Consider the following 24585-nt stretch of genomic DNA (forward strand, 5'->3'; position numbering starts at 1 on the left):
TGATGCCATATGATTTCATGGGGTCTGGAGTCAGCGTTGACAACCCCCAGGGTAACTTCCTCCTGACTGTATATCACTGTGCCACCACCTCTGGTGGGTCTGTCCTGCCGTTGGGACAGGACATATCCAGGGATAGTGATGGAGGAGTCTGTGACATTGGCTGTAAGATATTATTCGGTGAGTATGACTATGTCAGGCTGTTGCTTGATTAGTCTATGGGACAGTTTTCCCAACTTTGGTATAAGGCCCCAGATGTTAGTAAGGAAGACTTTGCAGGGTCGACTGGGAAGGTGTGCATTTCGTGTTTCCAGTGCCTATCTCCATGCTGTGTAGTCTATCCCGTTTTATTCCTTTTTGACTTTTCTGTAGTATGGTTTTATATAACTCAGTGGATTGCTAGGCCATTTCAGAGGGTGGTTAGGATTCAACCACTTTGCTGTGTGTCTGGAGTCATATGTAGGCCAGACGGGGCAAGGACAGCAGATTTTCTTCTCTAAAGGACATTAGTGAACCAATGGGTGTTTACGACAACCCTGTAGTTTCATGGTCACCATTACTGAGACTAGCTTTTTATTCCAGATTTATCAATTAATTGAATTTAAATTCCACCAGCAGCTGTGGTGGGATTTGAACTCAAATCCCCAGAGCATTAGTCTGGGCCTCTGAATTACTAGTCCAGTAACTTGCTGGCCTAAGGTTCAGGTCTGGGGTATTTTAATTCACGGGCATCATTCAAATAGTGCTGGTCCACTTCCCACCTGGAACGGCAGGAAGAGGGTGCAGCGCAGGCACCTGGCAAGTGAAGATCAGGCAGCTATTGGTCGTCTACTGGCTTCATGGTAAGTGGTGGGAAGGGGTTTTAGGGGTCTGGCGAGTGCCTAATCCACTGCTAAGACAATCATTGGGAACTGGAGAGGAACATGAAGCAGCTCCATTTAAATCCTCCTTCTGCTCCATTTCCGCCCACCGAGGAGAGTTATAATTCCTGTGCTACGTTTTTCTCTTTTTCTTTTCCTTCATGTTTCTGCCAGGTTAACATGACACAATTTGAACATTTAACTTGAACAGAAACAATGTTAAAAAGATAAATAAATAAAATGCAGACGTGGTTTATTGAGGAGCTTGTCAGTGTGGCTGTGGCGAGCTGAATGTGGCCACAGAAATACCTGGTGCCACAGAAAAGCAGAGATTGGCAAATGCACGGGTGCTACTTGCAAGCTGTTGAGTCGCTGTCTTTTTCAGTCTTTCCAATGCTGGAAAGTAATAGCTGTTCCCCAGGCTAGATAGATAGTAACCTTTGCAGTCCTGCTACCCTCTTCGGCAGAGTTTAGACAGACGGGAGAAAGAACATCCTCTAAATGGCATCACATAGCAGGTTCAGCTAATTCCCTCAGGATTAATTAAAAAGTAAACTCCTCATTAAATTGAGCTGGATGGCACGGAGGGTAAGAAACTCCTTTCCTTTCTAGGTTCTGATATTGAATTCAGCCCAGAATAAGGGAATGAAAATTTCCTCTCTATGCAAGATGTAAACACTGTTTGGTAAGGGCAGTTCCTCGTAAGTGCGAGCCCATAGTACAAAGCATCCCATAATTTAATGTAAATCAGTACTACATTTCTGATTTTGCTCAAAGTTCTAAACTGGATGCAATACAAGGTGGTCTTTTACTGACTAATTCATTATTAGGACAGCCACCATTTTGAAGTGGTATTAGCTTGGGGTGATTATGTTTCCAGCTTAAAACTCTTTTTTGAGACAAAAGCAAAACAAATCTGAAATAAAAACAGAAAATGCTGGAAAACACTCAGCAGTTCAGGCAGCATCAGTAGATAGAGAGAAAGAGCGTTAACGTTTCAGGTTAATGATCTTTCACCAGAATCCTGCTTCTGAAATGGCTTCTGAGCCCTGTGTAGACGATAATTAAACTGGATTAAACTAAGTCCTTTCTGTGTAAAAGGATGTTTACAGAAGACAGAGGAAAGAATTCTTAATGTGATGAGGCTGTTCTTTTCTTCCAATAGTGTTTACAAGCTCTGGAATTCCTTCACTCCAATCAGGTCATCCACAGAGATATCAAGAGTGACAACATTCTGCTGGGAATGGATGGATCAGTTAAATTAAGTATGTAAAAAAGGGAGCAATTCATTGCTTCATGCAGCATGCTTATTTCTTTCCTTTTTAAAAAATACTTCCTCCTCCCCACCCCCCCCCACACCCTTACAATCCAAGGACCTGGGGCACAGTTCCACAGTGTCCTCTGATGCCTGACCAAAGTGGTATTTCTTCTTCTGTGAGCCTAGAACCGAGGAACATTAGGAACAGAGTAGACCATTCAGCCCCTTGAGCCTGCTCCGTCATTCAATTCGATCATAGCTGATCGGCATCTCAATTCCATTTTTCTGCCTTTGCTCCGTATCCCTCGATGCACCTACCTAACAAAAAGCTATCGATATCTGTCTGAAACTCCAATTGTTCCAGCATCCAGAGCCTCAGAAGGAGAGAGTTCCAAATATCTACTATCCTTTATGTGAAATGTGCTCCCTGATTTCACTCCTGAATGGCCTAGCTCTAAATTTAAGATTATACCCTCGTGTTCTGGATTCTCCCCACCAGACAAAATAGTTTCATAATATCTACCTTATGGTGTTCCATTATCATCTTCAACACCTCAATCAAATCACCCCTCGATCTCCGATACTCAAAGGAACACAATCACAGAATAATACAGTGCAGAAGAGGCTCTTCGGCCCATCGAGTCTGCACCGATGCATTAAAGACACCTGACCTGTCTACCTAATCCCATTTGCCAGCACTTGGCCCATAGCCTTGAAAGTTATGATGGGCCAAGTGCTCATCCAGGTATTTTTTAAAGGATGTGAGGCAACCCGCCTCTACCACCCTCTCAGGCAGGGCATTCCAGACCGTCACCACCCTCTGGGTAAAAAGGTTCTTCCTCAAATCCCCCTTAAACTCTGCCCCTCACCTTAAACTTGTGTCCCCTCGTAACTGACCCTTCAACTAAGGGGAACAGCTGCTCCCTATCCACCCTGTCCATGCCCCTCATAATCTTGTACACCGCGATCAGGTCACCCCTCAGTCTTCTCTGCTCCAGCGAAAACAACCCAAGCCTATCCAACCTCTCTTCATAGCTTAACTGTTCCATCCCAGGCAACATCCTGGTGAATCGCCTCTGCACCCCCTCCAGTGCAATCACATCCTTCCTATAATGTAACACAAGGCAAGTTTATGCAACCAGCCCACACAATTTAAAACTTGAATTATTCTGATCAATCTGTGCTGTGTTTCCCCACCCACCCCGCCAAGGCCAGTATATCTTTCCTGAGATTCAGTGCCTAAAGTCCAACACTATACTCCAGATGGAGCTGGGTAAGACTCTGTACAGCGGACGCATCACTTCCTCACATTTGAATTTCAACCCCCTTGAGATAAAAAACAACATTCCATTAACCTTTTTGCCTGTTTACAAAAATAACTAACTGGTTGAGTATCTAACATAAAGAAATATGAGGCCACTTATCTCAATTGGATAGAGCTGTGTATTGAAACTGTTAAATAACTTTTTGGGTTCAAGTGGCCTGTTCATTCTCCACACAGGAGGGTTGAAAAGATCAGTTCCTGCAGTACGTTTTCATATTAGAAATTTTGATTTGTTTTGTAATTTGCAGCGGATTTTGGATTCTGTGCTCAGATCACCCCTGAGCAGAACAAACGAAGCACAATGGTGGGGACGCCATACTGGATGGCACCAGAAGTAGTAACACGGAAAGCCTACGGTCCTAAAGTGGACATATGGTCATTAGGAATTATGGCAATCGAAATGATTGAAGGAGAACCGCCTTATCTGAACGAAAACCCTCTCAGGGTAAGTTGTTTGCAACTCCTGTGGATGGTGACAAAATGGAGAATTTTGGGTGATTGGATCCTTTCTTTGCTGGCCGCAGTACACGCAGGGTTGAAATTAGTTCTGCTCAGCTGATTTATTTTCAATTGCAAGGGAGGTGCATTCGAGTCTGGCTGATATTTACAGCTCAGACCAAGGCAGAGTCAGCAGTATTCAGAAAGACTTTGGTGGGCAGTGTTTGATAACAGACGAATGGATCAAACCATTCCATTCCATTCATTTGAGCATCCTACATGATTAACATCCTGTAACCAAATTATTAACTTTAATTGATATTAATGTTTGAGATAAATATGTGAGAGGGGCTTGAATCTTTGTAGTACCTTTGATGGATAGCTCTATAGCTGTGAGCTTCGAGCTGTGGACTTGTATCTGGTCACTATCAGCCAGAGGCCAACTGAGCTGCAGCACTAGTCAGAGGGCTCCATGGCAACCAAATCGCCACATAGGAAGTAAAGGAATCATTCTTCAAAGGTCAGTTTAATATTGAAGGGTAGTGTTTGTTGTTTCGGATTTTTCAGGGAAATAAGTATAGTTTGCAATTAGCATAATTACATTTTTGGTACTGAGTATTGTTGTTGTGTTTTATATTCGATAAATTTGTTTAGTCGTTTACAGCCTGAGCCAAATTTGATAGCATGTGCGTTCTTTCACCTCGCAAAGACGAGATCTCATGGCAGCACACAACATACTCCAGCAAGCTGGCACACAAAAACAAAGATTCTTTGTTCAACCCCTGTCTCTCACTGCACCTTGAAGGAAAAGGCAGACTCTGTTCCTAGGAAATGCAAGGTTCACTTACGGGAGTGACAAGCGATGCTGAAATCAAGGAAACTCTCTAGCATAAAATCTAAAAAACACAACTAACACCAGCATAAGCCTGCTGGGCTGAATGGCCTGTTTCTATGCGTAAGTTCTATGCAGTTCAATGTAACGAGGCCTTCCTGTTTATTTTGGACCAGTTGACTGAACAAATTTATTCCTTGAAAATAATCTTAAAAAGGGCCAAAATTTTGTTCCATGTGTGTCCTATTTATATACAATGAGGATACAACATTCAAGGATGCTATTAAAATGAAACAAGCTATTTCCCCAAAACACTGTCAAGGTTCAAAAAATTGAAATCAAGAAATATTGATTAGCAATACCAAGCTTAGTTTTCAAAGGATTGTTTAAGGAAGGAGCGGTTGAGGGAGGTAAGAAATTATGCAGTTTTAAGATGCTGAGAACAAATGAATTTGAGACTGTGATGAGTTTTGGAGCGGGATTTTAGGTTTTGGGTCAGGAGCCCAACGTTGGGGGTCACATGGGGGTCATGATCCCATACTGTGTGGGAAACAGTCACCTGGCAATGATTTTCCCCAAATTGCCCAATTATTGGCAAGAGGGTGGACGCATGCTCAATTAAGGATGGTGGGGGGGGGGGGGGGGGGGGCAGGCTCTCGAAGCTGGAGGGCCAATAGGAGGCCTTCCAGCTCAGAAGAAACAGCAGTCTGCACTTCAGATGAGAGAGTGAAAGGGCGAAGGGCGCCTCTATCTTGAGGTGCCGTCTCTGCAACTTTTAAAAGTTTTAAATTTTAAAATGGCCTCAGCAGCTGGGCCACCATTGTGGAGTTGTAACATGGGACCTGTGGTCGCAGCTGTGGCCAGGCAGGCAAACAGGGCCTCAAAGCCTGCCTGGAGCTCTATTCCCCCTGTTTGCCACTGGGAGGTTGCTACCAGGCAGGTGGTGTGGTTCCTGATGCCTCAGGGAGCCCATCGGCCGACTGGAAAATTCCAGTCTGCCACTGACCTTAATAGGCTATTAACTCCCTCTAGCCCTTCCACCGCTGATCCTGCCTCTGGGAAAATGGAATGGTGCCAACAAACTAGCAGGCCAGCCAGCGGCATTAATATTTGTGCCCGCCTGCCTTCGTACTGTGCCCTTGATTTCAAAACACTGGGGATGTAGGAAGGAGAAAAGCCAAGTAAGCAGATGTATTTGGAGCTCAGGAAGAACAGGAAGGTGCACAGGAACTGTGATGAATGTTCAAAAATTTCCAACTTCTCTTGGCAAACTCTTGAAAAGGCAGAGTCTCTGGTAACAAAGACAAGGTTGAAGCCTTCACAACCATCTTCAGCCAGAAGTGCTGAGTGGATGATCCACCTCGGCCTCTTCCTGAGGTTTCCACCTTCACAGATGCCAGTCTTTAACAAATTCAGTTCATTCTATGTGACATCAAGAAATAGCTGAGCACACTGTATACAGAAAAGGCCATTGGCCCCAACTACATCCCAGCTTTAATGTGGAAGACTTGTAATTCAGAACTCGCTGCGCCTCTAGCCAAGCGCTTGCATCTATCTGGAGAGGAGAGGTGAAAGTGACTACCCTTGATATTAAGGCAACAACAACAACCACAATAACAATTTGTATTATATAGCGCCTTTAATGTAATAAAACATCCCAAGGCTCTTCACAGGAGCAGAAAGCAAAAAATGGCAGCATTTGACCAAGCGTGGCATCAAGGAGCGCTAGTAAAATTGACGTCAATGGAAATCGAGGGGAAACTCTTTGCTGGTTAGAGTCATACCTAGCACAAAGAAAGATTGTTGAGGATGTTGGAGTCCAAGCAGCTCAGCTCCAAGACAGCACTGCAGGAGTTCCTCAGAGCAGTATCTTCAGCCCAACTATCTTCAGCTGCTTCATCAATTACCTTCCTTCCATCTTAAGGTCAGAAGTGGGATGTTCGCTGATTGCAGAGTGTTCAGTTCCATTCGCAGTTCTTCATAATAAAGCAGCTGTGCCCACATGCAGCAAGACCTGGACAATAGCCAGGCTTGCGCTGATAAGTGGCAAGTAACATTCGTGCCACATACGTGCCAGGCAATGACCATCTCAAACAAGAGAGTCAGACTACCTCCCTTGACATTCAATGGCATTACCATCATTGAATCCCACATTATCAATGGTGCGGGGTTGTGGGGGGGGGGGGGGGGGTTCACCATTAACCAGAAATATAACTGAATTAGCTACATAAATGCTGTGGCTACAAGAGTAGGTCAGAGGCTTGGTGTTCTGCAGCAGTGACTCACCTGCTAACTCCCCAAAGCCTGTCTACCATCTGCGAGGCACAAGTCAAGAGTGTGATGGAATACCCTTCACTCATCTCGATGAGTGCAGCTCCAACAACACTTAAGAAGCTTGACATGACCCAGGACAAATTAGCCCCCTCGATTAGCACTCCATCCACCACCTTAAACATTCACCGACTGTGCCACTGGCACGCAGTGGCAGCAACTTGTACCATCTACAAGATGCACTGCAGCAACTCACCAAGGCCTCTTCAACAGCATCTTCCAAACTCATGACCTCTACCAACCAGAAGGACAAGGGCAGCAAATGCATGGGAACACCACCATCTGCAAGTTCCCCCTCCAAGCCACACACCATCCTGACTTGGAACTATATCGCCGTTCCTTTACTGTCGCTGGCTCAAAATCCTGGAACTCCCTTCCTAACAGCACTGTGGGTGTACCTATACCACATCGACTGCAGCGGTTCAAGAAAGCAGCTCACCACCACCTTCTCAAGCGCAATTAGAGATGGGTAGTAAATGCTGGACTTGCCAGTGATGCCCACATCCAGTGAATGAATAAAAAAAGTGCTGCTGACGGTGCTCCACCCATCTCTGTATTATGATAGCAAAGATGAACAGACAACTGAGCAGCACTAGAAGATCCTCAGGAGGATGTTTTCCACTTTGCAGTTTTGCTAATTTCTTTGAAGAAGTTCGGCAAACAAAATGCCAACAATTGCAACTATTTAATAAACAATGGGACAATGATTTGTAATAATTATATTCCCCCTCTCCTCACTGGTTGCTTCTTTTAATATCTGACTGTAATCAGAAGTTAGTCTGCTCCACCACAGATGAAGGACTGCAAGTGACTTTGTAGCTGCAAGTGAATGAGGTGTCTCTGAGCCGACATTTCAGCTACCGATTAAGCATTTGGAATGCATTGTAGAGCTAGGTGACCAGCAGTTTTAGAAGGTGCATATGTAAGCCATACATGTCAAATAGAACAGAAACCATGTTTTGGTCATAAGGCCATTGTAAATTAAGGTTAATATAGAATGGAATCCTGAGCAAAAGAATGAATAGAGTTGGAGGATGAATGAAGGTGGTCATTTGATATGGAAAAGAAACAAAGTGGGAGAGAATTTAGAAGCTTTGAGGATCCCTAAGTTAATGAAAAAGGCTTAAGCCAGAAGTTGAAACTTCAACCACAACACAGAAACAGTGGTTTGAGTAGAAACTAGATAGAATGAGCATAGCTTTGGTAGGATGCAAGATGTTTAGAATCACTTGGTATTAGACCCCATTAAAGATTTTGGGCAAGTCCAAGGCAGTGACAGAGGTTTCACTGAAATGTTCCAAAGTTCCAGAGTTTTAGATAACCAGTTTATAGAATCTCAGTGGCCAAAACTGCTTCTCATATACTCTCGCTTTGTAGAATCCCATTAAACAAAACCATTTCCATTGTGTATAATTCCAGTAGACCATATTTCTTGCTGTACAATCTCATGTAATACCAATGGATTCATTTAGGAGCAAATCTCAAAGATTTCTTGCCAATGACGCCAAATTTGCATAAAATTCCTAGAGCCATTGAAAATGCTAATTTCTGAGCAACCCATACCAAATCATAGAATGGTTACAGCACAGAAGGAGGCCATTCGGCCTGTTGTGTCAATGCCAACAAGAACAAATAGCTAGTCCCACTCCCCAGCTTTTTCTCATTAGCCATGCAAATATTTTCTGTGCAGGTGCTTATCCAGTTCCCTTTTGAAAGCGATGATTGAATCTGCCTGCACTGCACTCTCAGGTAGTGCATTCCAGATCCTAAGCATTCAAAGAACAAAGAACAGTACAGCACAGGAACAGACCATTCGGCCCTCCAAGCCTGCGCCGATCTTGATGCCTGCCGAAACTAACACCTTCTGCACTTCCAGGGCCCATATCCCTCTATTCCCTTCCTATTCATATATTTGTCAAGATGTCTCTTAAACGTCGCGATCGTATCTGCTTCCACCACCTCCCCTGGCAGCAAGTTCCAGGCACTCACGACCCTCTGTGTAAAGAACTTGCCTCGCACATCCCCTCTAAACTTTGCCCCTCGCACCTTAAACCTATGTCCCCTAGTAACTGACTCTTCCACCCTGGGAAAACGCTTCTGACTATCCACTCTGTCCATGCCACTCATAACTTTGTAAACCTCTATCATGTCGCCCCTCCACCTCCGTCGTTCCAGTGAAAACAATCCGAGTTTTTCCAACCTCTCCTCATAGCTAATGTCCTCCAGACCAGGCAACTGGTGCTGGTAAACCTCCTCTGTACCCTCTCCAAAGCCTCCACGTCCTTCTGGTAGTGTGGCGACCAGAATTGCACGCAATATTCTAAGTGTGGCCTAACTAAGGTTCTGTACAGCTGCAACATGACTTGCCAATTTTTATACTCTATTCCCCGACCGATGAAGGCAAGCATGCTGTATGCCTTCTTGACTACCTTATCCACCTGCGTTGATCCCATCACTTTCAGTGACCTGTGGACCTGCACGCCCAGATCTCTCTGCCTGTCAATACTCCTAAGGGTTCTGCCATTTACTGTATACCTCCCACCTGCATTAGACATTCCAAAATGCATTACCTCACATTTGTCCGGATTAAACTCCATCTGCCATTTCTCCGCCCAAGTCTCCAACCGATCTACATCCTGCTGTATCCTCTGACATTCCTCATCATTATCCCCAATTCCACCAACCTTTGTGTCGTCCGCAAACTTACTAATCAGACCAGCTACATTTTCCTCCAAATCATTTATATATACTACAAACAGCAAAGGTCCCAGCACTGATCCCTGCGGAACACCACTAGTCACATCCCTCCATTCAGAAAAACACCTATCCACTGTTACCCTCTGTCTTCTGTGACTGAGCCAGTTCTGTATCCATCTTGCCAGCTCACCTCTGATCCCGTGTGACTTCACCTTTTGCACCAGTCTGCCATGCGGGACCTTGTCAAAGGCTTTACTAAAGTCCATATAGACAACATCCACCGCCCTTCCCTCATCAATCATCTTCGTCACTTCCTCAAAAAACTCAATCAAATTAGTAAGACACAACCTCCCCTTCACAAAACCATGCTGTCTCTCGCTAATAAGTTTGTTTGTTTCCAAATGGGAGTAAATCCTGTCCCGAAGAATCCTCTCTAATAATTTCCCTACCACTGAGGTAAGGCTCACCAGCCTATAATTTCCTGGATTATCCTTACCACCCTTCTTAAACAAAGGAACAACATTGGCTATTCTCCAGTCCTCTGGGACCTCACCTGTAGCCAATGAGGATGCAAAGATTTCTGTCAAGGCCCCAGCAATTTCTTTCCTTGCCTCCCGCAGTATTCTAGAGTAGATCCCATCAGGCCCAGGGGACTTATCTACCTTAATGCTTTGCAAGACACCCAACACCACCTCCTTTTTGATAATGAGATGACTGAGACTATCTGCGCTCCCTTCCCTAGGCTCATCATCCACCAAGTCCTTCTCCTTGGTGAATACGGATGCAAAGTACTCATTTAGCACCTCACCCATTTCCTCTGGCTCCACGCATAGATTCCCATCTCTGTCCTTGAGTGGGCCAACCCTTTCCCTGGTTACAATCTTGCTCTTTATATATGTATAAAAAGCCTTGGGATTTTCCTTAATCCTGTTTGCCAATGACTTTTCATGACCCCTTTTAGCCCTCCTAACTCCTTGCATAAGTTCCTTCCTACTGTCTTTATATTCCTCAAGTGCTTCATCTGTTCCTAGCCTTCCAGCCCTTACAAATGCTTCCTTTTTCCTTTTGACTAGGCTCACAATATCCCGTGTTATCCAAGCTTCCCGAAACTTGCCAAACTTGTCTTTCTTCCTCACAGGAACATGCTGGTCCTGGATTCTAATCAGCTGACGTTTGAAAGACTCCCACATGTCAGATGTTGATTTACCCTCAAACAGCCGCCCCCAATCTAAATTCTTCAGTTCCTGCCTAATATTGTTATAATTAGCCTTCCCTCAATTTAGCATCTTCACCCGAGGACTACTCTTATCCTTATCCACAAGTACCTGAAAACTTATGGAATTATGGTCACTGCTCCCGAAATGCTCCCCCACTGAAACTTCGACCACCTGGCCGGGCTCATTTCCCAATACCAGGTCCAGAATGGCCCCATCCCTAGTTGGACTATCTACATACTGTTTCAAGAAGACCTCCCGGATGCTCCTCACAAATTCTGCCTCATCCAAGCCCCTAGCACTAAGTGAGTCCCAGTCAATATTGGGGAAGTTAAAATCACCCACAACTACAACCCTGTTACCTTTACATCTTTCCAAAATCTGTCTACATATCTGCTCCTCTAGCTCCCGCTGGCTGTTGGGAGGCCTGTAGTTAACCTCTAACATCGTGACTGCACCCTTCCTATTCCTGAGCTCCACCCATATTGCCTCGCTGCATGACCCCTCTGAGGTGTACAGCTGTGATATTCTCCTTAACCAGTAATGCAACTCCCCCACCCCTTTTACATCCCCCTCTATCCTGCCTGAAGCTTCTAAAGCCTGGAACATTTAGCTGCCAATCCTGCCCTTCCCTCAACCAAGTCTCTGTAATAGCAACAGCATCATATTTCCAAGTACTAATCCAAGCTCTAAGTTCATCTGCCTTACCTGTTATACTTCTTGTATTGAAACAAATGCACTTCAGACCACCAGTCCCGCTGTGCTCAGCAACATCTCCCTGCCTGCTCTTCCTCTTAGTCCTACTGGCCTTATTTACTATGTCCTCCTCATTTACTTCACTAGCTGTCCGACTGCTCTGGTTCCCACCCCCCTGCCACACTAGTTTAAACCCTCCCGGGTGACGCTAGCAAACCTTGCAGCCAGGATATTTGTGCCCTTCCAGTTTAGATGCAACCCGTCCTTCTTGTACAGGTCCCATCTGTCCCTGAAGAGGGCCCGATGGTCCAGATATCTGAAACCCTCCCTTCTACGCCAGCTGCTCAGCCACGTGTTTAGCTGCACTATCTTCCTATTTCTAGCCTCACTGGCATGTGGCACAGGGAGTAATCCAGAGATTACAACCCTAGAGGTCCTGTTTTTTAACTTACTACCTAACTCCCTAAACTCCCCCTGCAGGACCTCATCATTCTTCCTGCCTATGTCATTGGTACCGATGTGTACCACAACCTCTGGCTGTTCACCCTCCCCCTTCAGAGTGCCCTCTCGCATGTTTTTCCTCATGTTGCTGTTGGTTCTTTTGTCATTCACCTTATTTCAGTGTCCTCTGGCTCGCCACCAATGGGAACAGTTTCTCTCTATCTACCCTCATGATTTTGAACACGTCTATCAAATCTTCCCTCAACTTTCTTGAAGGAGAACAGCCCCAGCTTCTCCAATCTATCCATTTAACTGACGTCTCTCATCCTTGGAACCCTATTCATAAATCTTTTCTGTATCCTCTTTAAAGCCTTCACATCCTACCTAAAGTGTGCAGCCCAGAATTAGGCATAATACTTCAGTTGAGGCTGAACCAGTGGTTTATAAATGTTCACCATAACTTCCTTGCTTTTGTACTCTATGCCTCTATTTATAAATCCCAAGATTCCTTTTTAACCACTTTCTCAACCTGCCTTTCCACCTTTAAATTTGCGCATCTGTCCCCCCCCCCCCCCCCCGTCTCTCTGTTCCTGCACCCACTTTAGAATTGCACCCTTTAGTTTACATTGCCCCTCCTCATTCTTCCCACCAAAATGTATCACTTCCCACTTCCCTGCCTTAAATTTCATCTGTGACATGTCCACGCGTTTCTGCAGCCTGTCTGTGTCCTCTTGACGTCTATCACTCAAGTCATCCTCGTGGTTCACAAAACTTCCAAGTTTTGTGCCACCTGCAAATTTTGAAATTATGCCCTGCACACCCAAGTCTAAGTCCTTAATGTATATCAAGATAAGCAGTGATCCTAGTACCGAACCCTAAGAAACCCTGCTATATATCTTTCTCCATTTCGGAAAACAATCATTCACCGCTACTCTCTGTTTCCTGTCACTCGGCCAACTTCATATCCATATTGTCATTGTCCCTTTTACTCCATATGCTTCAATTTTGCTAGAAAGCCTATTATGTGGCACTTTATCAAACACCTTTTGGAAGTCCACATACACCACATCAACCGTATTGCCCTCAATAACCTTCTGTTACCTGATCAAACGTTAAACACGAATAGCCCTAATTACTGGCCTTAATCATGAAAAATAAACGATTCATTATATAATCCAATTTACAATGCTTGTGGCCTCAGTGAGTTTGTTCCCTGTCGTCCATCACCACATGAGCAGTGTCCTCAAAAATTGTTTCTTAGGGTTATGTTGGCTACTTAATGCTGTGCTGCTAATTCCACTTCTTTAAGAGTGTTTCTGAGATTTTTCATTTAAATGGTTGTGTGTTAGTAGACAAATCAGTGACCATTTTAATGGGAAACATTTGTTTTGGACAAAAATTTTGATTCAAGTATTTTTGACAACTTGATTAGGATTTCATGCAGTAACAAAAGGGTATTAACAATCCTCCCATGTACTGTGGACCAGGGCTATGTAAATGTCAGAGACTATGATGGACAGAATTTGTAATGCGCAACTGTCTAGCAGCACAAACGTTTCGGTGTGCTTTTAGCATTCAAAATCCAACCAGTACACTGGAGCTGGTTAGCTTCTGAACCTCACCAACATCACAGGACATTGCTGCAATATTTCGTTAAATGCTAGAAATTAATTAAATGGTCAATTTGAAGGGCAAAGTGGTCTTCAGTCCGACAAGAACACAAGAAATAGGAGCAGAAGTAGACCATATGGCCCATCGAGCCTGCTCTGCCATTCAATACGATCATAGCATGATCTTGGGCTTCAATTCCACTTCCCTGCCCACTCCCCATATCGCTTGATTCCATGCGAGACCAAAAATCTATCTATCCCAGTCTTAAATGTATTCAGTGATGGAGCATCCACAACCCTCTGGGGAGAGAATTCCAAAGATTCACAACCCTTTGAGTGAAGTAATTTCTCCTCATCTCAGTTCTGAATGATTGACCCCTTATCCTGAGATTGTGTCCCCGTGTTCTAGATTCCCTGACCAGTGGAAACAATCTCTCAGCTTCTACCCTGTCAAGCCCTTTCAGAATCTTGTATGTCTCAATTAGATCATCTCTCATTCTTCTAAACTGCAGAGAATATAGGCCCAATTTACTCAGCCCAATTAGTAATTATAGGAGAGTGAAGAGGGGGCATGAAAAAACACTGGTGGGCAAGATAAAGGAAAACCCCAAGGCATTTTATAAGTATATTAAGGACAAGAGGATAACCAGGGATTAGGGACCAAAGTGGCAATCTGTGTGTGGAGCTGGAGGACGTAGGTGAAGTTTTAAATAATTTATTTTCATCTGTGTTCACTATGGAGAAGGGTGATGTAGGTGTAGAAATCAGGGAGGGGGATTGTGTGCACTGGAACAAATTAGCATTGAAAGGGAGGAGGTTTTAGTGGGCTTAAAAGTGGATAAATCCCCAGGCCCAGATGAGATGTATCCCGGGCTGCTATGTGACGCAAGGGAGGAAATTGCAGGGGCTCTGACACAAATTTTCAAATCCTCTCTGACCACAGGAGAGGTGCCAGAGGACTGGAGGATAGTGAATGTGGCACCATTATTCAAGAAGGGTTGTAGGGATAAACCAGGTAATGACAGACCAGTGGGTCTAATATCAGTGGTAGAGAAACTATTGGGAAAAATTCTGAGGGAAAGGATTAATCTCCACTTAGAGAGGCAGGGATTAATCAAGAATAGTCAGCATGGCTTTGTCAGGGGGACATCCTGTCTAACAAGCTTGATTGAATTTTTTGAGGAGGTGACTCGATATGTAGATGAAGGTAAAGCAGTTGATATAATTGGACTTCAGTAAGGCTTTTGATAAGGTCCCACATGGGAGATTGGTTAAGAAGGTAAGAGCCCATGGGATCCAGGGCAATTAGGCAAAGTGGATCCAAAATTGGCTTAGTGGAAGGAGGCAGAGGGTGATGGTTGAGGGTTGTTTTTGTGATTGGAAGCCTGTGACCAGTGGTGTAGTACAGGGATCGGTGCTGGGACCCTTGCTGTTTGTAGTGTACATTAATGATTCAGATGTGAATATAGGAGGTATGATCAGTAAGTTCGCAGATGACATGAAAATAGATAGTGTCACAAATAGTGAGGAGGAAAGCCTTAGATTACAGGACGATATAGGTGGGCTGGTAAGATGGGCAGAGCAGTGGCAAATGGAATTTAATCCTGAGAAGTGTGATGTGATCATTTTGGGAGGACTAACAAGGCAAGTGAATATACAATGGGTGGTTGGACCATAGGACATACAGAGGGTCAGAGGGGCCTTGGTGTACTTGTCCATAGATCACTGAAGGCAGCAGCACAGGTAGATAAGGTGGTTAGGAAGGCATATGGGATACTTGCCATTATTAGCCGAGGCATAGAATATAAGAGCAGGGAGGTTATGATGGAGCTGTATAAAATGCTAGTTAGGCCACAGCTGGAGTACTGTATACAGTTCTTGTCTCCACACTATAGGAAGGATGTGATTGCACTGGAGAGGGTGCACAGGAGATTCACCAGAATGTTGCCTGGAGCATTTCAGCTATGAAGAGGGTTTTTTTCCTTAGAGCAGAGAAGGCTGAGGGGGTACATGATTGAGGTATACAAAATTATGAGGGGCATAGATAGGTTAGAAAGGAAGAAACTTTTTCCCTTAGCAGAGGTGTCAATAACCAGGGGGCATAGATTTAAGGTAAGGGGCAGGAAGTTTAGAGGGGATTTGAGGGAAAGGTGTTTCACCCAGAGGGTGGTTGGAATCTGGAACACACTGCCTGTAGGGGTGGCAGAGGCAGGAACCCTCACAACATTTAAGAAGTATTTAGATGAGCACTTGAAACGCCATAGCATACAAGGCTATGGACCAGGTGCTGGAAAATGAGATTAGAATAGATAGGTGCTTGAAGGCCGGCACGGACACGATAGGCCGAAGGGCCTATTTCTGTGCTGTATAACTCTATGAGTATATGAGCCTCTCATTGTAGGACAACCCCCTCATTTCAGGGACCAATTTAGTAAATCTTTGCGACACTGCCTCCAGTGCAAGTATATCCTTTCTTAAATGTGGAGACCAAAACTGCACACAGTATTCCATGTATGGTTTCACCAAAGCCCTGTACAATTTTAGTAAGACTTCTTTATTCCTGTACTCCAATCCCCTTGCAATAAAGGCCAACGTGCCATTTGTCCTGTTAATAGCCTGCTGCATCTGCATGTTAACTTTGTGCGTTCCTGTACGAGTACCCCCAAGTCTCTCTGAACATCAACACTTATCAGCTTCACACCTTATAAAAAAAATTCATATTTTTTAAAATGGTCATAAGAAATAATCATTCATCTTAGCACACATTTTTTAATACTGTATACTTAAATACTGCTTACAGTTTGCGTTTTTTGAAATATCTTGTATACAATTTACAGCACAGAAATAGTCCATTCGACCCAACAGGTCTATACTCCAAATGAGTCTCCTCCTGCCTTACTACATCTCACCCTATCAATATATCATTCTATTGCTTTCTCCCTCATGTACTTATCTAGTTTTCCCTTAAATGCATCTTTTTCTCAAGTAATTGGCTTGACGACATTTTCACAAGCAAGCCAAAGGAGCATTACAGCCAAACTCAGTTCTGTCCTCAAGTGACCTTCACTATCCAGCCGGGCATTGGACAGTGATCAAGAGTTGATGTTTGACTGATTTTTTTGTTCCCCTCCCTAGCCCAGGAGCACTGAATCTATTTGTAATATTTCAACTGCTATTATGATTAAGATCAACTAACTCACTAGCGAACTAATCAAACCTGGGACCTCCTGATTTGTGTGGCTTATTGTTTTGCAATTTACTTCAGCTGTCTTATATTGTCAGAATCAACAACTCTCCAGTTCATTTCCCCTAATATCTCGCCAGCATTTACTGTTTAAGAATTTTCAAAGAGAAATGGTCTTGATCTTTTTTTAATTGGATTCCCGTAGTCATCTTTACCCTTTATAGATTTCAAATGCTTACATGTCTCTTAAAAGGAAGCTTCTTCTCATTCTACTAATCGTTCTTCTGTCAATGGTGCTTTTGATTATTAGGCTTTGTATTTGATTGCCACCAATGGGACTCCAGAACTGCAGAACCCAGAGAAACTCTCGGGAGTCTTCAGGGACTTCCTCAATCGCTGCTTGGAGATGGACGTGGAACGCCGGGGTTCAGCTGAGGAGCTTCTACAGGTTGTGTAACAAAACCTTTCTAATATTTCGCTAATTAACTTTCCAGGTTATGTACCTGGGGCAAATGAAAAAGTTGCCCTGGAGCAATGAGAGTGCTGTTTGGGGGTTGAGGCAGAAGCACATTATTGGGACAGAGTAGAGGCAGTGGGCTGGATTTTGTTCCCAGTCCAACTTCAGATTCCGTGGTGGGGGCGAGGGGTGCGGAGACATGGAGTAGCCCAATCTTCCTGGCAGCAGGGAAGCTCCGTAGCGGCCCCTCCACCGTTCTGTGACAGGAACTTGCTTTCCAAATTTTAATTAGAAGTTTGCATTAATTTAAATGTAACCCGCAGCGATCTTACCTGTAGTTCCCGATCTTCAGCGCGACGTGCGGCACTCTCACACCTTCACTTTCCCGTCCAGGGAAAGCTGGTGCCACCGAGGTAGGGAAGAGGTCAACTCTGCAGTATTTATATAGGGAAAGAGGGGAAGGGGTGAACTCTGCACTTCGTTGAACTGTCCGCAGGGCTGGCAGTTTTTAAAAAATGGTGCCATCCCCAGCTTCCGCAACAGCTGACGCTGTGAACGGGGTCGCTAATGCCGCCCCTGCCACGGGGGGAGGTAGCCACTGTGAATGTGCTAAGTGGCTACCCGCCACTGAATCATTGCGGCACGGCGGCATGGGTCCCATGCAGGGTGGCTGCTATTTTCTGCACCAGCGGTGGGACAATGAAATCCATCCCAGTTTAACGCTCCAGTGTGTACTATGCGAAAACCTAATCCGGAAGTGCTTGACGCTCTCGCTGTGGGCTGAATTTTTCCGGGTGGGTCGAAATCCCAACATCGGCCTCAATTCCAGGTCGGGAACCCAGAAGGGGTTGTGACGGGATGTCGGGTGCGATCTTCCTGGAGACGGCCAATTAAGAAGCCGCCTCCAAGAGACCTGTCCAGTCAGGGACTGCAGCCGGGTTCCAGCGTCAGGCGGTCTGTTCAGTGCGGCCTGTGGGTAGGGCTTCCTTCGCAGTCTGGGCACTGCTGAGGGATCAGCAGCAGGAGTGGCAGCGGCGCCATGGAGGCACCTTCAGTAGAAGGACAGCAGCTGCCATTGCAGCAGGTACAACATGAGCGGAGACATCAGTCTCCATGAAGTGGCTGGAATGACATGCCTTCTGCTTGGCGAAACCTGAGCATTGTGATTTACCACTGGCAAATTAATAAAAGGCTTTAAATACTTTGCATCTCAACCCTCTCGCTGTGAAGCCACCTCTGCGACATGGCAGGGATCCTGACACAGCGGGGGGCTTGCGGGTGGGTAGCTGTCGCTGCTGGGAGCCCGCCTCCAGGAAAAGCGCACAGAGGCAGGAACACTTCAGTGAGTCAACCTGGCACAATTCCACTGAAATTTCCACGCCCACCACCTGCCCACCGCCCCCGCCCCCCCCCCTCCCTCACCACCTCCAAAGCTGCCTCCATGGAGCTGAGAAAATTCTGCCTTGGGTTTCAATAATAAACTATGCTCCATTCTCCAACACTGACCTTGCTCATCGTGAGCAGCACAAATTTTACAAATAAAGAAACTTGCTGTTTGAAGACACCTCTCGGAACCCTGTAGTTTTTAATTTCATCAGGCAGTTGTAAAATATGCATGCTGAGTCTCCATCTGCTGCAAGATTCTTCTGGAACATGTCTGCTTCTTAACGATGTATGGTCTGTTTATAGAAAGACTGTCGTTGATTTTTGTAATTACGTTTCTTCTGCAATTATTTGCTTTTTCATTGTTTTCCAAATGTCTGTACCCCATCCTGTCCTTCAGGGAATATTTCCTTACGCGCATGGATATTATTGATATATGAACCATGGCAGTGTGTGCCGGCTGACCATTCAGCCACAGGGAAACATCACAACCAAGTTTGCCATGGTTACAGGGAGAAAGGTATAGTGCAGACAAAGCCCACTGAAACTGGTCTCGATATGGGCTGATGCTAGTTGAACTTTGCACTGGAGAATCCATGAAGTATTTCAGTGTAATGGATAGTGATGTAGTGCCATTGGCCCGGAATTTCCTTGGAATTGCTCCCTCTCTGCAACTTTGCTGGAAGGGTGGCGGAAAGCCCATTTATATGTACTAATGAAGTTTCTGCTGTACTTCCTAGCAGAGTTACAGCATGGAATGGGACCAGCTCCGAGACAATTTTAGGCCAATGACACCACTGGGCCATTGCGGTTAGAAACTTGTAACGGTGGATTAAATTATTTGGGATAAAAATGTTTTTGAGTGTAAGCAATGTCAAAGCTCAGTTTTTCTTTAATCAACTTGTTTTCTCCACTGAACTCTTGTTTTGATTGTTCATTTTTGTCATATTATCCCAAATGTTCAGCTTCATCCTACAATATAGGCTGAAAAACCTAATTATTGTAATCTCTGTGCACTTTTATCTCCATATTGTTCAACAGTTAGTTCTGGAAGTTATTCATCTTCCTTTTTTTTAGTTTTATATTAATATATTATGGTTTTCTTTCAGCATCCGTTCTTGAAATTTGCAAAGCCACTCTCGAGCCTCACTCCTCTGATAATTGCAGCTAAGGAGGCAGTTAAAAACAACCGTTAGAGCAAGGGATGGTTTCCATCGTCACCCCTCTCGCCCTCCCTCCTGTCTTCAAAGAGGGCCTAACCAGAGCGGGACAGCCTCTCACCTGGAGAAACCTCGAGCTCTTTCTGCTTCAGGACAGAGAAAGCTAGCACAGTGATGGGGTACAACAATGATGTCTCTTCTCATCTTAATACCTTTTTTGGTCCCATCTGAAATCTTGACTTCCAACCGAGTTGCCCATACTGATATGGCATTGTTGTGTTTTTTTTTCACTTTTCTCCCTCCAACATAGAAAAAAAATTCTCAATTTTTTAAAAAAACATTTGGTCACTTTGGGGGTCTAAGTAGAGACTTGACATATTTGTAAAATATCAAGGCTTAAGGGACTCATTGCTGTAAACTAGCAATCGAGTGAAGCCTTTCAGAAAAATCAATTTTGACATCAAAAACAACTCTTCAGACATTGCCGTGATTGTTAAGTAAATGTCTGGGTAATTCAGTGTTCCAGTGGGTACTAAACCATGCCATGCTTCCAAAAGAGAGATGCTCTGTCAGACTAAATAAAGAGGCCTTAAGTTCTTCGGTATTGCTTTATAACACATTCACAGTTCTGTGATGAATGAAGTCTTCATTCTTTTGTGTATATATATTTTTTACAGGTTTCAAGTCTATCTCTTAATATTTCATTAGTATATTGACTTAATATTTATTGATAATGGAGTTGGAACTGTTGGGTTTTCTGTTGGATATCTTGACATTTTTGTTTTCTGATCAACTACAGTATTCTGGAAAGATTCCATTTTCTATTGACGAATAGCCGTTCGATAAGGGTGGGCTCGATGGTAGTATAGATTATTGAAAGTGTGGTAGCCATTACTGGTGAAGGGGAGATCCAGGTGGCCCAACACGATCACTGTAAGGTGGCTAGGAACCAAAATATTGGTTGCGCTGTCCAACGGGAGAAAGGCCAAATCCTCTTATAATGAATCTGTCTCAGAGTGGTGGGAACCATTTTGCAAGGAAGCTTAAAAGGGTTGAAGTAGAATTATTGTGTGTGTGTTTATATATAGTATTTGTTTTTTTTTCCCTCACAGTTCTCTAAACTATTTTCCCAGGAAACCTGATATCTAGTAATAATGAAACAAAATGAATTGAAATGAGCAGAAAGTGAGTCAAACACTCTTACCCTTCTGCTCAAGGGGCAATCAGAAGCCCTCCTTCTAACAGGATAACTGCCGAACTCAAGCTTGACAAACAAAGCTCCAGTATTTGCACTGTCCAAAATGGGGGTGAAAGGCTAGGATGCTATCATTGTGTTAACTTTAAAAACTGACTCATTTCTGTCCAAAAAAGCCTGCCTACATATTCTTTTCAATAATAAATTGATCTCGAGCCTTCATGAGCTGTTTACAGACACTTCAGTTTACATTTTGCACTGAATGACTACATTGTTTTATCCCTGTCAAAAACTCTCTTGCTGTCTACTGAGCTGAAATGTTAGTTTAAAGGAATAGGATAATATGTGGGGGTAAGGAAAAGGAAGGTTTATCTGCTTACCCCTCAGGGTAACTTGGATAGTTTTTGTTCCCCAAATAACTCTATGACTCTAATAGCCCATTTGGAGGATGTCTGTTTCATAGTGAAGTCACAGAGCCCCCTGAACCCTCATATGATCTTCTAAATGGTAGGCACACACTGGGCTGATGTGAGATTCCTTTCAAGGCACATTTTTTTTTTAAAATTGTGTCAATCTCATCTGAGACCAAGTAAAAAGGTTCTCAATCAGTCTGGCAACAGGCCAAAGACATTGAAGCTGACAGAGAGAAGTAGCCATGCACTGTGGAGATACTTATTTGTTTTTTTTTTGTCACCATAGAGCCTCAGATTGTTAATGGGTGAATAGAGGGCTCCAAGAAGGAGTCCTGTCACCAGAAACATCCAGAGTAAATAGCCAGCAATCTTCTTACAAATGAGATTTAAATGAAAATGTAACATTCTGCAGAATCGGGCTGAGCAGAATAAGCAGTACAATATCTCCTTAGTACAGCTGATGAGTTAACTTTTAGGCTCTCAATTCAGGTTAGAAACAGACGCTTGCTACTTAAAATGGTCATCATCTTGTGATGAGGACACTGCTGGCCTTCCCCCCTACTCCTGATGTTATCACTCTTTATCTTGGTGAAATAACTGGTTGGTCCCATGGTGATACTCTTTCTCCCCCACCCCCTCCCACGGCATACTTCTAGCTGACATCCATAAATGAATGTATCACAATGGATGGTCACAAAACATTATTACATATTCCCTTATCGGTGGCAGAGCCATCTCGATTAACCTCAAATAAACCAGAGCAGCAACTTGAATTTATTCTCTGTGGTATCTAGCAATGGTGAGGGTCGCTGTACTGAAGTACGAAATGAGGCAGGAAATCAGACATACCCAGTGTGGTTCAAGTGGTTGGTGATGTCCTATCAATGGTGGGAATGGTGTGCTGAAGGGATACCTATAATATACACATATATTTCTGACTAAGAGCATGCAAGCTCTCAACATATTGCGCTTATCCAGCAAGATTCCTAGTTAATCTCGGAACCAGAGAGCCTACAGGAAACTTTGCTGAGACAGGGAAGGAGGGAGAATTTTCCTTGCATTGCCATTCAATTGCAGTTAGAAACCAAGGAAATCAAATGCTTTTTGTAAACTGAACACTGTTTTTCAAAGGTTTCTGCGGAACCTTCGCACAAGCTTCAGAAAACGGTAATCATTTTTTAAAATCACAAATGAAGTATTTCTGGGAATGCTGTTAATCAGTAAAAGGACGAGATGTTCAGTATTTTTTATTGCTGTGGTATTGAGAATCTGGGATCTTGTCAGAGACTCCAGTATAGATGTGTCAAAGTTCATTCACTCCAAACATTCAAAGGTCAACCAAAGGGAAGGAATTCCTTTGATGTTTTAGTGTATAAAATTTCAATGGTAGGTTAGAGCAGTGCTTTGCTTTTTAATTTTGATGTTTTTCTTCCCTTGTGGGAAAGGTTTATTTTGATTTGTACAATTTTTAACCAAATATAAGGGAACGCTACATCATAATTAAAATCTCTTAACACTTCAGTTCTTTGTTGTCTGGAAAAACGACTTGCTTTTAAAAAGGGGTTATTTAATAAGTGCAGCGCCAGTGTCGTGCCAACCTATGTAGACTAAGGCTCAATCCCCAGTCTGTGCTAAGTTGGCTGATTTTGGTGTGGGTGCTATAATTAGCAACAGCACTCATCTTTGGGGCTGTGGAGTGAGGGAGGGGGGTAAAAATCAGCCAGGTTTTCTGCTGCTGATTGCTGTCTAGTTCCTGCTGGATAGGGCATGTGTCTTAACATCTGATGAGGACAGAATCGGGCAGAGCTGCAATCCACTCATAGTCCTGTTGTCCGCTGACACTATCCAGACTTGTTGTGAGAAATGGACACTTGAATGAGGTGGCAAAGGCTGGCTGGCCAGTGCCTTTTCACAGGATTCCATCATGACACTGTGCCATCAGGAGACGGAGCTGGATAAAGAAAACTTTTTTTTATTTGCAGTAGTTTTTTTCAAAAAGAACACAATTGACCAGTCCCTAATGTTGTCAGTTGATCATTCAGGAATTAATTCTTCAGTCATCTAGTCTGCCTCATAAGTACCATGGTAGCAAATACTTATATTTTTTAAAAGATCAAGAAAATGCTAATTGTGAACATTCCAACAATACTTTGATTTCAGAAGGCTTAGGCCAAAATTGAAGCAAACATTTTTTTAATATGCCTTCCATGTTTTTATCTTCCCTTTCATATCTGTTTGGCAATGTGAGTTGCCATCACCTTCCCCTTACACCATCTTAAAAAAATCACTGATGTGTTCATTTAAATGTGTAAGAAAATTGAATTGTAGTTAATGAGAGTAATTTAAGAACAATTGCAAGAGACGCTGAATGTTATACATTCAAACCATAGGAAAATAAGAGTTGGAAGAGAATGGAATATTGCTGTTCAACGTATCATGACATATTTTTGTTTCTATTTCTTTGCCTGTATGTCCTCTTTTGGAAGAAGTGTAACCTGTACATTTGTTGTGAAATTTCTTCTACTGTGAAAACGAATTTTTAAAAAGGTACTCTGGAGTTTTTTTTCTTTTGACTATTTTTTATTTAATTTGGGGAAATGCTGGAAATGACTTTGTTGCGCACACAATCCCAGACCTCAGCGTTCAGCTATGTTGTTGGTTTGTTATGTTTTTGTTTTCATTTTTTCGTTCCGTCTGGTCTCCAAATGTTTCAGACGAGTCGAAGCAATAGAAGTAATTCATTTAAACCGTGGATTGTGCATGAATAGTGTCTTTAGTGTAAAAAAGAAAAACCACAAAAAAAATTGGAGTTTAAAGCTTTGACCTAAAGTATTGCAAATAAAAGTCATTTAAACAATAGAAGATTGTGCAGTGCTCATTTTTAATTATTTCATTCTTTGCTGTAAATTCCAGGATGATTTGTAAAGGATTTTCTCAATAATTCTCACCTGACTACAAATGTATCAACCTTGGAATTAGGCAATGGCTAAGCTGTTAACCCATTTGTTTTAAACAGGTTAATACTAGAATAGCATAGAGGAATAGAGAGGAATTTTAGATGGATTAAGTGAAACATTCATACATTAGTATCCCCA

At 43.5% G+C, this 24585-nt stretch overlaps 1 protein-coding gene across 3 annotated transcripts in view; it reads left to right on the forward strand.

Moving 5' to 3' along the window:
* Positions 1 to 24339, forward strand: part of LOC137377558 (serine/threonine-protein kinase PAK 3) — a 283689-nt gene extending 259350 nt beyond the window's left edge. For all 3 annotated transcript variants that reach the window (XM_068047299.1, XM_068047302.1, XM_068047300.1), the window contains 4 exons: positions 2023 to 2122; positions 3688 to 3884; positions 17193 to 17330; positions 19832 to 24339. In XM_068047299.1, coding sequence (XP_067903400.1) covers positions 2023 to 2122; positions 3688 to 3884; positions 17193 to 17330; positions 19832 to 19918 — 522 coding nt within the window. In that variant the 3' untranslated portion in view covers positions 19919 to 24339. The remainder of the gene's footprint in view (positions 1 to 2022; positions 2123 to 3687; positions 3885 to 17192; positions 17331 to 19831) is intronic.
* The last annotated feature ends 246 nt before the right edge of the window (positions 24340 to 24585 follow it).

This window comes from Heterodontus francisci, chromosome 15 (assembly GCF_036365525.1).
Source record: "Heterodontus francisci isolate sHetFra1 chromosome 15, sHetFra1.hap1, whole genome shotgun sequence".
In the NCBI taxonomy this organism is placed as follows: Eukaryota; Metazoa; Chordata; class Chondrichthyes; order Heterodontiformes; family Heterodontidae; genus Heterodontus; species Heterodontus francisci.